Genomic DNA, 17,704 nt, shown 5'->3' with positions numbered 1-17,704 from the left:
TCCCAGGTTGTGTTTTATACTGAAACTCATAAAATCAAAAGGTTATGGCACTAGCATCTCCAACTCACACTCAGAGGAAACATCATAATTTAACTGAGCATACACGAGGCCAGAACAAAACAGGGAGGGCCACCTTCACCTCCAGTAGAATAGTTTCTCACAAATGCTATCCGGTTATTCGCTCCTACTGTACCTAAACTTACTCATAGTATGTGTGACTTACGTGAATGGCTGGTACTGACCTGGCCAGGATTCCCTCTCTACTCCTACACTGCTGACAGCCATAGCCTGACAAACACGAGTGTGTGTTAGCACTAAACACATAATACTATGGTAACACAGGACGTCGTGAGATGAACAACTTTCATCCAGAAGCTCTCTATACCACAGCAATATTATCCAAAATACCTATATCCAAATACCCAAAATGAGGGGAAAGAGGGGGGGGGATAGAAGGAGACTGGGGAAGAAGAGAGTATTACTATTATGAACTTGATGAAGTCTGATGAAATTACCCTAATTTAAATCCTAAACAACTTCTACTAAAATCTCCAAGAGAATGCAGAGTTTATAAGACATAGAGTTGATATTTACCTCTCTGTCATGCTTACCGACAAAGAGTATGAGATAAAGCAATGAAAGGCAGAATGGTCCTCTGAGCTATGAGACACACAAAAAATATAGGAAGATTCTGCCCAAAGACAAAAACTGAACTAATTATTAAACCATGGGACTATTTCTTAATCCAGGATGAACTTCCCAGTATTAAACCTAAGAATTCTGATGGTGCCTCATAAGATGTTAGTTGTTCCTAATAGTTCACATAGTTTTCCAGTGTGATGGAAAGCAGCCAATATACCATGGTTATGTTTTTCTTTTTCCTAAAACCTATTTAAAATATCTTATATTATAAGGTAAAATACTGGTTTGACAATTATACTGAAGTTATAATTAAAAGTATCATCAATTTTGTTTATCCTGTTAACCCAGAGTTTGTCCAATAATAAAATCTTTTTACTCTATTATCTTAGAGTAAAAATACAAAATACAAACTACAAAAACATGACTCTTGATTCTAATTATCTATTTTAAACAATGGAAACTTCTGATCCATCACCTAAGATAAAAACAGAGAGGGAGACAAACCATAAGAGACTCTTAACTATAGGGAACAACTGAGGGCTGCTGGAGCGGAGGTGGTGAGGGGATAAGGAAATTGGGGGATGGGTATTAAGGAGGGCACTTGAGTGTTATATGAGCACTGGGTGTTATATGCAACTGACAAATCACTAAATTCTACCCCTAAAATCAATAATACATTATATGTAAACTAAATTGAATTTAAATAAAAATTTTTAAAGAAAGACTTACTTTTTGAAAGCCAACTACAGGGGTGCCTAGGTGGCTCAGTCAGTTAAGCGTCTACCTTTGGCTCAGGTCATGATTCCAGGGTTCTGGGATTGAGCCCCCCACATTGCTCAGTGGGAAGTCTGCTTCTCCCTCTTCCTTTGCCTCTCCCCACAGTTTGTTCTCTCTCTAATAAATAAATAAAATATTTTTAAAAATCAAAATAAAAAACCAACTATAATATGAATACCAAGTGTTCTCAATGAGGTGAATTCTTGTGCACTCCCTTTACATAAAAGGGACTTCTATCCTGCAAATCCATCTGTAAATCTATCACTGTAATCTTTGTGACAACCACTCACAAAGTACCTGACTCAGTGGTTTCACATCCTGGCTATCAAGTAGCCAATCATTAAATAAATAAATTCTTTTATTTTCTTATATTTCAACTAAAGGCACAATCTTAGTTTTATAGAAGAAGACTTCTAAGTACATTTTATTCAAATTGATCTATATCATGTTGTATTTGGGGAGCCTGGGTGGCTCAGTGGATTGAGCCGCTGCCTTCAGCTCAGGTCATGATCCCAAGGTCCTGGGATGGAGCCCCGCATCGGGCTCTCTGCTCTGCAGGGATCCTGCTTCCTCCTCTCTCTGCCTGCCTCTCACTGACTTGTGATCTCTGTCTGTCAAATAAATAAATAAAGTAAACCTTATATCATGTTGTATTTGTGGGCCTCTAGATCGCATTTTCTCTTTTAACTCTCTTCCCACCTCCTATGTTCCTATGTCCAGGTCCACATACTTTTGCTTTAATGGAGAACTCAGTCCAGGCACATTATTAGTACACTTAACATAATATCACAGGTATTTTCTTGAAATTTTTTATCAAAGCATTTTCTTCTGAACTATTCCTGCTTACTTATAATAATTTCTCCTAAACTTATTAATTTTTTTTTTCAGAAAAATTTGAGAAATGTTGTTAAAAATAAATTATGTCTTACAAAATAACTTCTATATTAGAACTCTTGAGTATGGATAGTAATTCAACTTATTAGATGACCTTAGTATTATGAGATTTTTTTTTGTTTACAACCACGTTCATGAACTTGGACATGGATACCAAGTAATAGAGAAAGAGGGAAAACTGCCTTATTTTAGGAAACCAGTATAATCTTTGTTCCAAAAACCTAATAAACAATACAACAACAAAAAGTCCCCATTTACTTGTCAATATAAAATTAAAATCCTAAATAAAATACAACTTTTGTAAATACAGCAATATATTTTTAAAGAATAGAAAGCGATCAGGGCACCTGGGTGGCTCATTCAGTTAGGCATCTGACTCCTGATTTTAGCTTAGGTCATGATCTCAGGGTTGTGAGATCGAGCCACACATGGGGCTCTGGGCTCGGTATGGAACCCACTTGAGATTCTCTCTCTCTCCTTTTCCGCATATCCCTCCCTGCTTCTCTCTCTCCATCCCCCAAAATACAAAATGATCAGGTAGAATTTACTATAAAAAAATAAGAATGGTTTAACATTCTGATATATATTCATGTAATTCTCCGTATGAATGGGTCAGAGAGATAAAAAGCAAGATTACATCAAATATTCAACAAAAGCACTAAATTTCAACATCTGTGATAGAAATAGAATGAAATTTCTTTATTTAACAAAGATACATACCAAATCCATCATACTTAAAAAAACATATTAAAATAAAAGGTATTTAACTCAGTACACTATTTTCCTTTAGTTTTTGCTTAGGAATGGGGTGGGGAGCAGAGACCAACGCCAACCCCCAGCTGGTAAGACAGACAGGGGAAATACCATTAGGCCTAAATATGGTCTGCCTCTGGCTATGTAAGGCCACTTGTCCAGCATAGCCAGAGTGGTTCTAGATCTCAAAAATCAAGTTGCCTCGAGGGGTGTGAGGGGTGGGGACAGGTAAAAGAGGGTAAAGACCACCTGTACTAGCAAAGGACCTCTCATCATCTTCATCACAGTCAGAAAACATAGCAGCAGCATCCCTGGGGTGCGCTACTGGAGACTCCAAGGAAGGAATTTGTCCTTCCAGTGGTGGAGAATACTGCAAGTGTTCTCAATGAGATAAATTCTTGTGCACTCCCTTTACATAAAAGGGACTTCTATCCTGCTAATCCATCTGTAAATCTATCACTGTAAACTTTGTGACAACCACTCACAAAGTGCCTGACTCAGTGGTTTCACATCCTGGCTCAACCGCTTAGAATCATGTGTCCTTAGGAAAATCATAAGCAGTTTGTTCATTTGCAACCTGTAATAACACTACTTTCTCCTCTGTGAGGAAAACATTCGACAAAGTGCTTAGCATGTATAAATTGTATTGCATGACGCTGGCACAGTGAGGGTTAGCTATTGTTAGCTATTACCATAATGTTATCTTGCAAGAGAATTTTTTTTTTATAATTTCTAAAGTTTTAATCCCAGTATAGTTAACATACAGTGTTATGTTAATTTCAGGTGTAACACAGTGATTCAACAATTCCATACATCTCCTGGCGCTCACGGATGCACTCCTTAATCCCGGTCATCTATTCCACCCTTCCCCCCACCCACCTCCCCTCTGGTGATCATCACTAAAAGTCTGTTTCTGGGTTTCTCTTTCTCTTTTTTTTTTTTCCTTTGCTCGTTTGTTTTGTTTCTTAAATTCCATATGAGTGAAATCACATGGTATGTGTCTTCTTCACTTAGCATTATTCTGTCTAGCTCCATCAATGTCACTGCAAATGGCAAAATCTCATTCTTTTTATGGATGAATAATATTCCATTGTGTGTGTATATATATATACATACCACCTCTTCTTTATCCATTCATTTATCAACGGACACCTGGACTGCTTCCATAATTTAACTATTATAAATATAATGTTGCTATAAACATAGGGGTACATTTACTCCTTTGAATTAGTGTTTTTGTGTTTGGGGGATAAATACTCAGTAGTACAATTACTGGATTGGACAGTTCTATTTTTAACTTTTTAAGGAAACTCCTACTGTTTTGCACAGTGGATGCACCAGTTTGCATTCCTATCAACAGTGCAGGAACCCTTCTGCACTGTATTCCTCCATATCTGCCCCAACACTTGTTTCTTGTGTTTTTGATTTTGACAGGTGTAAAGGGGTATTTCAGTGTAATTTTTTTTTTTTTAAGATTTTACTTATTCAGAGAAAGAGAGGGTGTGTGCGCACAGGTGAGCAGGGGCAAGGGCAGAGGGAGAGAGAATCTCGAGCCAACTCCACTCTAAGCACAGAGCCCAGTTGGCAGGGCTGGATTTTATGACCTGAGCCAAAACTAAGAGTCGGATACTGAGCCCCCAAGGTGCCCCACAGTGTGGTTTTGATTTGCATTTCTCTGATGATAAGTGATGTTGAGCATCTTTTTATGTGTCTGTTGGCCATGTCTTCTGCCTATTTTTTAACTGGATTATTCATTTTTAGGTGTTAAGTTGTATAAGTTCTTTATATATTTTAGATACTAACCTTTTATTAGATCATTCATTTGCAAATATCTTCTCCCATTCAGTAGGCTGCCTTTAGTTTTGTTGATTGTTTCCAAAGCTATGCAGAAGCTTTGTATTTTCATGTAGTTCTAATAGTTTGTTTTTGCTTTTATATCCCTTGCCTCAGGAGATACACCTAGAAAAATGTTGCTAGGGTCAATGCCAAAAACATTTTTGCTTGTGCTCTCTTCTAGAATTTTTATGGTTTTAGGTCTCACGTTTAAGTCTTCAACCCACTTTGAATTTATTTTTGTGTATGGTGTAATAAAGTGGTCCAGTTTCATTCTTTTGCAGGTAGCTGTCCAATTTTCCCAACGCCATTTGTTAAAGAGACTGTCTTTTTCCCATTGGATATTCCTTCCTGCTTTGTCAAAGATCAACTGACCATATAATCATGGGTTTATTCCTGGGTTTTCTACTCTGTTCCATTGATCTTTGTGTCCATTTTTGTGCCAGTGCCATATTGTTTTGAGGACTACAACTTTATAAATTAAAGTCGGAATTGTAATAACTCCAGCTTTGATTTTCTTTTTCAAGACTGCTTTGGCTCTTGGGGTCTTTCTGTGGTTCTATATAAATTTTAGAGTTATTTGTTACAGTTCTGTGAAAAATGCTGTTAGTATTTTGATAGAGATTGCATTAAATGTATAGACTGTTCCAAGTAGTCTCAACATTTTATTAATATTTGTTTTTCCAACCCATGAGCATGGAATGTTTTTCCATTTGTTTGTGTCATCTTCAGTTTCTTTCAACGATGTTTTATAGTTTTAAAGAATATAAGGCAGGGTACCTGCCTGGCTCAGTTGGTGGAGCATGTAACTCTTGATCACAGGCTTGTGAGTTCAAGTCAGACACTGGGTAAAGAGATTACTTAAAAATAAAATCGTTACGAAAAAGAAAGACTACGGGGCTTTCACCTTTTTGGTTAAGTTTATTCCTAGGTATTTTATTGTTTTTGGTGTAATTGCAAATAGGCTGCTTTCTTAATTTCTCGTTCTGTTGCTACATTATTAATGTATAGAAATGCAACAGATTTCTACACATTGATTTTGTATCCTGTGACCTTACTAAATTCATTTATCACTTCTGGCGGATTTTTTTTGGTGGAGTCTTTAGGGTTTTCTATACACAGTATTATGTCATCTGCAAATAGTGAAAGCTTTACTTCTTCTCTACCTTTTATTTCTTCTTGTTTGTTTGATTAGCTATGGCTAGGACTTCCAGTACTATGTTGAATAAGTGATGAGAGTGGACATCCTTGCCTTGTTCCTGACTTTACAGGGAAAGTTCTCAGTTTCTCCCCATTGATTATGATATTTATTCATGGCCTTTATTATGCCAAGGTCATTGGAAAATGTTAATACCCTGTAAAGTGAGCACTCCTATAGTTCTGATTTTCAATAATATTACAGGTCAGACTTGGGAATCTTTATTGGCTGGCCTTATAATTACATTAAAATCTTAACCCTTTATACCATAGACTACAATACCTTATATGTTCTAGTTCCTGCCTTCCTCTCCAAATTCACTTCCTGACAGCCCTACCTTTTCTATCAAACTACCAAATGTCAACAAAACCAGACTTTGTGCCTCTCCAATATGCTCTAATACATTTCCTTCTTAAGGTCTTGAATTATGCTGCCATTTTGGCCTGGAAGGCTCTCTCTGGTGGGACTACCTCCTGTGCATGGTGTAATTCTCAACTAAAAGCTCACCTCCTCAGAGGCTTTCTCTGACTACATACAATAGACACTTCTACTATCTCTCTCTCTACTCTTTTGCTTTACTTTATTTTATTCTCAACACTTATTACTACAGAAAACTGTATTAATTTATTAGTGCATCTGTACATTGTCTGTCTCCAAGCACTCCCCTCCATGAAATGTTAAGCTTCATGAAGGCAGAGACTTAGATCATATCCAGGAGTATCCAGCACACAGTGAGCACACTGTATTTGTTGATCAAACTATGTGTCTGGGCTGATGTCTCACAGCTTAGCCCATTACTAATTACTACTACGGTCAAAGTCAAAGGCCAAGACAAAGTCACTCTACCTACAAACCATTTGAATTCATTAATGGTAGATTTTTTGAAAAGGTGGTAAATTGGGGCACTTGGGAGGCTCAATCAGTTGAGCATCCAACTCTTCATTTCACCTCAGGTCATAATCTCTGGGTGGTGAAATCAGTGAGATCAAGCCCTGAATCAGGCTCCATACTCAATACAGAGCCTGTCTGAGATTCTCTCTCTCCGACTCTCTCTACCCCTTCCCCTCTGTAGGCACACACACTCTCTCTCTAAAGTAAATAAATCTATAAACATACCAACAAAAAACAAAAAAAAATAAATAAAAGGTGGTAAAGAATATGTATAATTGGGATCAATTATTAAAGCCCACTGATCTTCATACAGAGGTATGGACAAAAAAAAAAAAAACAATTTGTATAGTATAAAAAGAAACAAGCACATTTTCAAAAGTACAATATACTAGTATATCAGTGACTGGGCAGGAAACTAATGATTTGTTCTTTCAAAGAATGGGATAAACTACATTTTATACTCAGTAAAATGATGTCATGCATTAGAACTTTATCCAAACTGTTGTTTAAGGGATTCATGAAGTTAAACAAGTTTCTTTAAACCCTCTACAAACTATTTAAATGTTTACGGTGGATCACTAGCCTGGGAATATAACATTCAAAGGTTCCCAAACCTAACTGACTATAAAATGCGTTTCTTTAAACTACAAATTTACATATCCTGGAAATCAATTTAGGATAAGCTTCTATAGAGATGATAAAGTTATTGTATTAGCAACTATAAGAGCCTACCACTTAGTTTGATTCTTAGTAGTTTGAAGAACAAAAATTGTTTATTTGTTTGTTTCCAATTGCTTTCTTTAGCCTAAGTTTTTAACCACAATAGCCTGGCTCCTCTATTCTTTAATACTTGCTTTCTTCCAACACTTCTATCAATTTATTTATTTTCTTATTTTACTACACTGTATAAAAGCCTCTAAACCCACACTGCATAAAGGGTCTAAATAGTTGTGGGGATCTTTGTCTTTTTTTTTCTTCTCTTTTTATTTAAATGCAAATAGCCCCAGTACTCCCATATATAATACAATATTTACTTTAAATTTTGGTAATTAAGGGATGCCTGGGTGGCTCAGTCAATTAAGTGTCTGCCTTCGGCTCAGGTCAGGATCCCAGGGTCCTGGGATCCAGTCAACAATACGCTCCTTGCTCAGTGGGGAGCCCGATGCTCCCTGTGCCTGCCACTCCCACTGCTTGTACTCTCTCTCTGAGAAATAAATAAATAAACATTTAAAAAAGATAAAAATAAAACTTTGGTAATTAATTTTTAACAGTTTTGCTAATTTCTTCTTATTCCTATTTTACTTGGAATTTCTACTGGGAAAGACTAATAAATGTTATCAAATGTCAATATCATATAACATATCATGTGATTTGTAACTTTTCCCTTATCTAATAATGAGTTTCACTGAAAACTTCTGGATGGCAAAATTTCCTAACTGTAAAATATCCTTGCATTCCTAGAATAAACCTTACTCGGTCATGGGATACTATTAATTTAGGTTACCTGGTAAGTTTAATTCCTGAAGAAATCAGATACTTGATTTGCTGAAGTAAGGAATGTCACTTTAAACATACATAATTTAAGTTTTGGAAAGAAAATAAGACAAAGATGAAAAAGAAATTAGAACTGTATAATTCTATTTACCAGAAATTCTAATCAATTGTATTATCCTGTTCTAGTCATATTCTGTATGATTCTGTATAGATTCCCAAATTTTAGTTCCCTTTGGATCAAATTAATTTTTAAACTGTGGTATGGAAGTGAAATTATGTCTTTTGTCTGTTATCCTAAAGATCAACTCCAGAAAACATATATACTATCTAAGAATGTGAACAGGAATTTTGAAGGTAAATAAGGCAAATTATAAATATCAGAAAGCAAAAAGATGAGACAAAACAACAATCTTTTTAACCTAAAATACAGTTTCACCTAAATAACACAATCCATATTTTTTAATTTATAAGGTTTTCCATTGTAATTTATAATGCTATGAATAGTGCATTCTTATAACTATTCTGTCTACTAAAAATTAATCATACAATATAATAATATAGGAAAAAGCTGCTCAAATAGTCCCCATAAAATTCTTGAGTCCTACGCCAACAGATACAATACAAAAAGAATCTCAATAACCATTTAAACAATGTTTTCAGTTATTATTCCTAAAAACCAATCACTTAAACAATAAACCTACATTAGGTGTTATACCCGGAAAGATATCAATCTTTACTATAAAAAGTAACGAATTATTAGTCACAACTTCAAAGTCATTTGAGTCCATTTAACACCATCAGTCTGATCCACTGAGCTTCCTAATAAACTGTACCAGAATTTATACCAACTCTCTTTTTCAATAGTTTCCATATTTATTTAAACAAACCTTATACAATCAGGTAAAATCAAAGTAAAGTTAAGAACAAGAATATGTAAATATCAGGATTCCAATATTCTATCTCCTATTTCAGTGGCAAGTTTGTTACAATACAAATGTAGAAAATATTGAAAGATATGAATGTATTAGATGAATTAACAACTGTACTCACGCATCATTTGAGCAAGTCATAAATTCTCCCTTTATTTTGGGATGCCATGAACCAGTATGAAGCATTGCTGTATGACCCTTAAAAAATAAAAATATAGAAAAAAAGATACTTTAAAAAGATTCTTAAAAATAAATAAAATGACCAGAAACTGATATATCATATTTAAAAGTAACTGTTTATTCCTCCCAAGAGCACACTATTTTAATTACAAACATAGTATACTCTCCCAATTTTATTTCAAAATATGCTTTCTTTATTTCACTTTGTTTAATTCACTGTATAAGTTCCCTGCCCAGAAATTAACATGGCACTTATATAAAACAGGTGCTTAATAAGGAAGGAAATAGAAAGGAAATTGATGCCTCTCTTTAGGAAACAAATGGAAAAACCATAGTAAGAGAAAGATAGGCCCTTCTTTAAAGACTTTTCTCAATGGAAAATAAGAATACAAAGTATTTACAAATAATCAAGGCAAAAGCAAGAGGTTGAGGGGAAAAACCCATACTTCTTAAAAATAAGTCAACAATTTTGATTCTATATCTATAAAAAAAAGTATGTGAGAAAAGGAGAAATACCTTTAAAATGATTCAAGAAGATGAGCCTTATTAATTATAGAACATAATATAAAAATACTGTAATTAAAACAATGTAATGTTGGTATACAAACTGACACACACACCAAATCAACCACAGAGTATATACCAAACGTGAATATACACACACACCTCCCTTCCAGGTGCAAAGTCGGCTGGAGTGATTTCATGCAGTATGTTCAGATGAGGCAGAAAAGAGCCTAATACATAATAATGGCAAAATCTCTTATTCTGTAAAGGTCCAAAATAATAGATGAAGACCATCTATAGTCCAAATTGCCCACAAAACCTCTAACAGGATCTGGCCAACTCCTGACAATCTGCTTATGCTGACAGGGTACAAACACGGACCAGAGATGTGCAGTAGGGAAGCATGAACTGAAGTAATGGGACTAGATGGGCGGTTTGAGATTCCATTTTCTTTCCTGAGCTTAAAATTGCATATTTAACTATCAACTTGCCTCTTGCATTTGCATAGACATTTCCTACATAGTAGTAGGCCAACAGGGAAATCTTGATTCTTCATGTCCACTTCATTCGCAATCGACCTCTTCCATAGTTGCTAAAACTACAAACTTGGAGATCATCCTTAAATACTCCAACAACCATAAATCCAAAACCCTCTCTCCACCTAAATTCAACTCCCTCGCTAGTCTTGTCAGTTCAACCCAAAACACATCTTAAATCTAACCACTTCTCTGCTTATTCACCTTACCATCCTTACAGGAGCCAACATTACCTCATGCCTCTATTCAGTTATTATACACTGTAACAGGCCTGAGATTTGTCTCTCCAGTTTTATTCTTGCCTCGTGTGCTCCACCTAGCAATCAATACAGTCTTTTAAAAATATCCTTGGGTGGCGCAGTCGGTTAACTATCCAACTCTTGGTTTCGGCTCAGGTCATGAGATCAAGCCTCACACTGCACTACACTCTACACTCAGCAGAGTCTGCTTAGGATTCTCTCTCCCTCTCCACCTGCCCCTGCACATACAGGGCTCACACTCTAACAACTAAATAAATCCTTAAATATATATATATATATATATATATATATATATACACACACACACACACATACACACACACATATTTATACACACACACACAGAAGTGTATATATGCGTATATATACATTTCTAAAAATGCCAATGCTTATTGTCCTTCACTGGTTCTCCAGCATCTTCACACAGCCTACAACAGCTCACATGTTGTAGCTCTTGCGTTCTTTACAACTACATTTATTTTATGTTTCCTCTCCCAATAGGCACTAATCTGCTGGGCTTCTTTCATCTCCTCTACAACATCCAGCTCTTTCCCCTCATCAAGGCCTCTCACATGCTTTTCCATTTGTGGGAAAGCTCTTTTTTTCCACTTTTACATGACCGACTGGCTTCTCATTCCTTCAATCTCTTATATAGTACTTATTCAAATAATACGACCTGGCCTTAATCTAAGTATATATGGCTCATTCTGTTGTTCTCCACTCAAGTATCTGTCCATTCCCTTAACTACAGTCACAATTTTTAATTCTATACTTATTAACTTTTTAGACTTCTGAAACTATTGATGTTCTGCATATTCAAAAACAAACTGAGAGGCTGAGAGGAACCTAAAATTCAACATAAGCAGAAACAAATGAATCCTACTGTATTTCAAATGAACAACAAATGCACTGAAAGAGCAAACAGAAGATAATAACCCAAGTAACTATACACTCTGTACTGGATTAAATGGTGGTCCCCCACCAAGGATCTACTTGTGTCCTCCTCACTAAAAGCCGTGAATGTGACCTGAAGTCACATTCTTAAGTCTCACTTAAAAATGAGAAGACATGGAGAAGTAAGTCAATTGGAGAAAGACAACTATCATATGATCTCCCTGATATGAGGAAGTGGTGATGCAACGTGGGGGGTTTGGGGGACAGGATTTTAGTATATGTGCTGCCGAAGAGAGCACAGTTTGGGGGATAGGAAAAGAATAAATGAAACAAGATGAGATTTGGAGGGAGACAAACCATAAGAGACTCTTACTGTCACAAAACAAGCTGAGGGTGACCAGGGGAGAGGGGGGTAGGGAGAGGGTGGTGGCGTTATGGACATTGGGGAGGGTATGTGATATGGTGAGTGCTGTTAAGTGTGTAAACCTGGCGATTCACAGACCTGTACCCCTGGGGCTAATAATACATTATGTGTTTATAAAAAAAATAAAAATATTTTTTAAAAAATAGAAAGTTAGAAAAAAAAAAAAAAAAAAAGAGTGAGAAGACACAAAGAAGAGAAAGCTCTGTGAAGAGAGGCAGAGAGAAAAGAGCCTGGATTATGCAGCCACAAGCCAAGGAATGCCTGGAGTCACCAGAAGCTAGGACTGGCAAGGAAGAATTCCCCTAGAGCCACTGGATGGAACATGGCTGTGCTAATATCTTGATTCCAACACTTCTGCCCTCCAAAACTGGGCAAGAATTTGTTGTTTTAAGCTACTAAGTGTGTGGTAATTTATTATGGTAGTCTTAGAAAACTAGTATAAAAAGAACAAAAGCACTAGAAAGCTAGTATATAAAGACCAAAAGAGGGGCTCCTGGGCAGCTCAGTGGGTTAAGCCTCTGCTTTCAGCTCACGTCATGATCTCAGGTCCTGGGATTAAGCCCTACATGGGCTCTCTGCTCAGCAGGGATCCTGCTTCCCCATCTTTCTGCCTGCCTCTCTGCTTCCTTGTGATTTCTCTCTGTCAAATAAGGAAATAAAATTAAAAAAAAAAAAAAAAAAAAAAAAAAAAGACCAAAAGAACTAGGGGCACCTGGGTGGCTCAATTAAGCGACTGCCTTTGGCTCAGGTCATGATCCCAGGCTCCTGGGGTGGAGCCAGGCATGGGCTCTCTGCTCAGTGGGGAGCCTGCTTCTCCATCTACCACTCCCCCTGCTTGTGTTCCCTTTCTCTCTGTGTCTCTCTCTGTCAAATAAATAAATAAAATCTTAAAAAAAAAAAAAAAAAAAGACCAAAAGAACTATAAATAAATACTGAATTCTAGTTAATACATTTGTTTCTCTTTTGCAGTGGTATGCATTAAGAATTCTGAAACTGTTTTCATTACAATGAAGAATTAGGCAAATGAAGAAATACTTTTGAGGAAATGGAAGCCAAATTTCTCCACTGGAAAAGGGAATAACAAAAGTGAAAAGAAGAAAACTAGGATGAACCCTATGGAATTTGACTGAAATCAGGGATACCAATATGAACCCACAATTTCTAATAGGTAAATATAAATATAGGTGTACATGGGTGTTAAGTTATTCTCAAGCTCTGTATACAGAGAATGGCTGGAAGCAGGGACACCCCAGCGACCCCAGCACAGAGATCCTGGATTCTATATTACATTCTCCACTAAAAGGAAATAGGGCTCCTTGAAGAAATGTTTGATTCTTGTTCATACAAGATGAACATGGAACATCTGCTTGTGCCAAAAAATAAGAAAGTGCAAAAATGACGGGGATATGTTAAAGAATAAAGGGCAGGTTGGGGGGCTTCTTCTGGGATAATTAGGGCATCAAAATAAACAATGAAAGTAATGGATTATAAATGACTGACTCAACTAGGAACTTCTGGGTATATATGAATAAATAAATAAGAGAAAGCTCCTCCTTACAATAGAATAATAAATATAAAATTAATGATGGAGTTAGAAAAATCACCATGTTGTAATCATCACAGTAATAACTGATTCACACAAGAAACATCAATGGGTGCTTAAAACTATTGGAGACAAGCTTGATAATGAACAGAGAGGGTCCTTCCCTACTCTCAAAATCTCCCTGCAAATTACTTAGTAAGTACAAAGAGAAAAATAGGAGGGAAGAGATCTGGTATTACACTACCCTAAACAAGTGATCAAACTAATGTTACCAATACTGGGATGCACTGGTATCATGTATTCCTGATATGAGGATGTAGGAACACAAGACTGTTTCTGTGACAGACTTTCTAAAAATGCATACCCAAACTCTAATGATGAGGAAAAATAGGCAGAATCAAATCCTGCCATCTGTTGCTACATATTTACAGCCTCTACATATTTATAAAATAAATGGCTTATAGTCTTCATATATATCAAAGATTCTTTTTTTTTTTTTTTTAAAGGCAGAGGAACTATTCCCAATTAAGAAACAAAAAGGCGGGCGCCTGGGTGGCTCAGTGGGTTAAGCCGCTGCCTTCGGCTCAGGTCATGATCTCAGGGTCCTGGGATCGAGTCCCGCATCGGGCTCTCTGCTCAGCAGGGAGCCTGCTTCCTCTCTGCCTGCCTCTCTGCCTGCTTGTGATCTCTCTCTGTCAAATAAATAAATAAAATCTTTAAAAAAAAAAAAAAAAGAAAGAAATAAAAAGGCATGGGCACCTGGGTGGCTCAGTCATGCATCTGCCTTCTCAGGTCATGATCTCAGGGTCCTGGGATCAAGACCCACATCAGGCTCCCTGCTCAGCGGGGAGCCTGCCCTCTCCCTCTCCCCCTGCCCTACTCCCACTCTCGTGCTTGCTCTCTCACTCTCCCCTCTTTAAATAAATAAATATTTTTTAAAAAAATATTTTAAAAAATTTTTTTTAATTTTTTAAATATTTTAAAAAATATATTTTTAAAAAATGACTACTAAACAAGTAGGAATATAATTATAAAGAGATTATGGGGGATGCCTGGGTAGCTCAGTTGGTTAAGCAGCCCTTCAGCTCAGGTCATGATTCCAGGGTCCTGGGTTCAAGCCCCGCATCAGGCTCCCTGCTCAGCAGACAGCCTGCTTCTCTCTCTTTCCCTCTGCCTGCAGCTCTGCTTTCTTGTGCTCTCTCTCTCTCCCTCTGTCAAATAAATAAATAAAATCTTTTTAAAAAACTGTTTATAAAGGAGATTGTTGAGACAAATGTGGACTATGGATTAGATAATAGTATTTTATCAAGGTTAAATTCATGGTTATATAAAAAATATATAATGTTATTAGGAAAACAACACTGAAGAATTTAGGAGTAAAGAGCAAGATGATTGCAATTTATTTCAAAGGTTGGGGACTAGTAAAACATACACACATAATTCATATATATGTGCATAGACATATGTGAGTGAGTGGAGGGATATATAAGTAGGAGGAACAGAGTTTGTATTAGTTCCTGAAGGAAGCGAGAGAAGACAAAGCAATCGGGCAAAATGTTAGCAACTGATGAATCCAGAAAAGGGGCATAAGGAAGTTCTATATGGTATTCTTGTAACTTTTCTGTAAAGTTGAAATTATATCAAAATAAACCTTAAAAAAATATTCTGGCTGCTCTGTGAAGAAAATCCTGTTGCAAAGTCAAGACAGGAATTAAGAAGACAGTGATGTGGTCCATGGGAACACTGACAGTGGCCGGGACTAGGGCACAGCAGTTAAGGATTCAGAGGTAAGAAGATGTGGGAGGCATTTTAAAGAGACAGACATCAGGTTTCCCTAATGAACTGGATCTGGGCAACCACAGAAGAAAGCAAAGTTTGTGAACTAAGCAACTGTGTTGTATAAATGGTGACTATACAAATACCATGTCATTTTCTCTACCCATGGAGAACCTGAACTCTCTTTTGTATTTAGGAAATTCCACCCGCAAAATGACTCTTGGGGTAGAAGACAGAGACTACCTCTCACTGAAGAGGGAAAGTCAGGTGCTAATTTTGCCAGCCTCCCTTATAGATGTGATACAAGAATGCAATCCAGATCCAGCCATTACATTCCCTGGAGCTGTAACTCATGGACAATGGAATGCTAGCTTGCCATGTTAGTCCATTTAGGCCACTATAACAAAAATACCGTAAACTGAGTGGCTTATAAGCCATAAACATACTTCTGGAAGCTGGGAAGTTGTAGATCAAGGTGCCAGCAGATTTAGTGTCTCAACTTCCTAGTTCACAGAGGCTGTCTTTTTGATGTAACCTCACATGGTGAAGGGGTAAGAAAGCTTTCTTGGGCTCTTTGCACAGAGCACTAATCCCATTCATGAGAGCTCCACGTTAATGACCTAATCACCTCCTATAACCACCACATTGGGGGTTATGATTTCAGAATATGAATTCTGGAGAATATTCAGACCATAGCAGTCTCCTTAAGGGTAACAGTACCACACCTCCTGCAAGACAAAACTCCCTGCTCTTAAGAGGTCATGGTACTCTGTGATATCCAATTTTTGGCAATGACCTCCACAGTTTTATCAGAAAACTAAGTTTACTTAGTTTAGCATGGTCTGGGGCATTGTTCCTACATTTCAAAACAAGAGTGATTCACTAGACTTCTAGTATTCTTATTATGCATAAGTCAAGTAGAGTCAGTTTTGCTTCACAAAACCAAGAACAGGTACTGAAATCCTAGCTCATAATTTTGATCCAAGAATTAGAGTGAATTAAAATATATTTTACAGGAGATTCCAATTTCACTCATGATGGAATACACACATTCTACCCCATCTCTCCATTTAATCACAACAAAAAATTCTGAACAAAATAAAGAAGGTAAGGGGTGTCTGGGTGGCTCAGTCACTTAAGTGTCTGACTCTTGATCTCAGTTCAAGTCTTGATCAGGGTTTTGAGTTCAAGTCCCGTACTAGACTTCACACTGGGCATGGAGCCTACATTTAATGAGAAGGGAGGGGAGGGGAGGGCGAAACTACCAGAAGACAATGAATAGTGAATAAAAGCAAGCAAAAAGGATACAGAACCCAGGTCTTAAAGAGCAGTTGGGGGATGGTTTCTGATTTCTGTATTTCTGGACTTAGGCTCTGGGGCAGTCCACAATGAACAACTGAGAGCAAGAGCGGACAGAAAGTTCCAAAAATTTTCTCTCTCCAAGGCACAGGGTGGCAGATGGGTGGTGAAGGGTCTGTGGGATGAAGCTCTTGTGATCTGACCTACCCTATGCCAGCCATGCACAAGCAACAAAGCTGCAAGTCTCTCCTCAGTGCTGGCACCGGAAATGGAAGTCCTTACAAGTCAAAGAGCTATCAATCTCCTGCTCTTCCTACCAGGCAAGTGCTGGCTCTGGAGTGGCACTTCTCGTCTTCCCAACCAGCAGCAGTGGTCCTGTGAGGCCTAAAGCAGGTGAGTGCCAGCAACAAACAGCAGTTGTCCTCTCAGTAACAGAAGCAGCCCTGCAGGGAGGATACTTGCTGGCTCTCCTGACCCCCATACCAGGAAAGAACCAGCAACAAAGAGGCATGGTGCCTACTCCCCGGAACCACAAGCAACATTAACAGCCTGTGTGTCAGAGCACTTATGGCACTCTGTGTTAACTTGGCCATAATTAAACAAAGCAGATCACCAAACAACATACATAGAATAGAACCCTCCTGATACTCTATGCTTTACATCTGTGGGTAGAGAAATTTTTATTTTTCCACCCCACTCCAGCTTTGCCTACAGGCATAAGCTACATTTATGAGAACTGCTACATTGCATAAAAATATTTTCTAGCAAGAATATCAGAACAGAAAGCCCCTGCAAGAGAGTAAAGGGAAAATCATAGGGTGAAGGGGTAAGAAAGCTGGAGAAAAAATACCCTTTATATCTGTATACCTGCACTCAC

At 37.3% G+C, this 17,704-nt stretch overlaps 1 protein-coding gene across 1 annotated transcript in view; it reads right to left on the bottom strand.

Moving 5' to 3' along the window:
* Window positions 1-17,704, bottom strand: part of WDR70 (WD repeat domain 70) — a 298,705-nt gene that overhangs the window by 171,704 nt on the left and 109,297 nt on the right. The window contains exon 9 of the mRNA XM_059417015.1: window positions 9,533-9,609. Within this exon, the coding sequence (XP_059272998.1) occupies window positions 9,533-9,609 (77 nt within the window). The remainder of the gene's footprint in view (window positions 1-9,532; window positions 9,610-17,704) is intronic.

The sequence above is a fragment of the Mustela nigripes genome, chromosome 12 (genome assembly GCF_022355385.1).
Source record: "Mustela nigripes isolate SB6536 chromosome 12, MUSNIG.SB6536, whole genome shotgun sequence".
NCBI lineage: Eukaryota > Metazoa > Chordata > Mammalia > Carnivora > Mustelidae > Mustela > Mustela nigripes.
The sequence above is the reverse complement of the archived record's forward strand: the minus strand, read 5'-3'. Positions and strand labels throughout refer to the sequence as shown.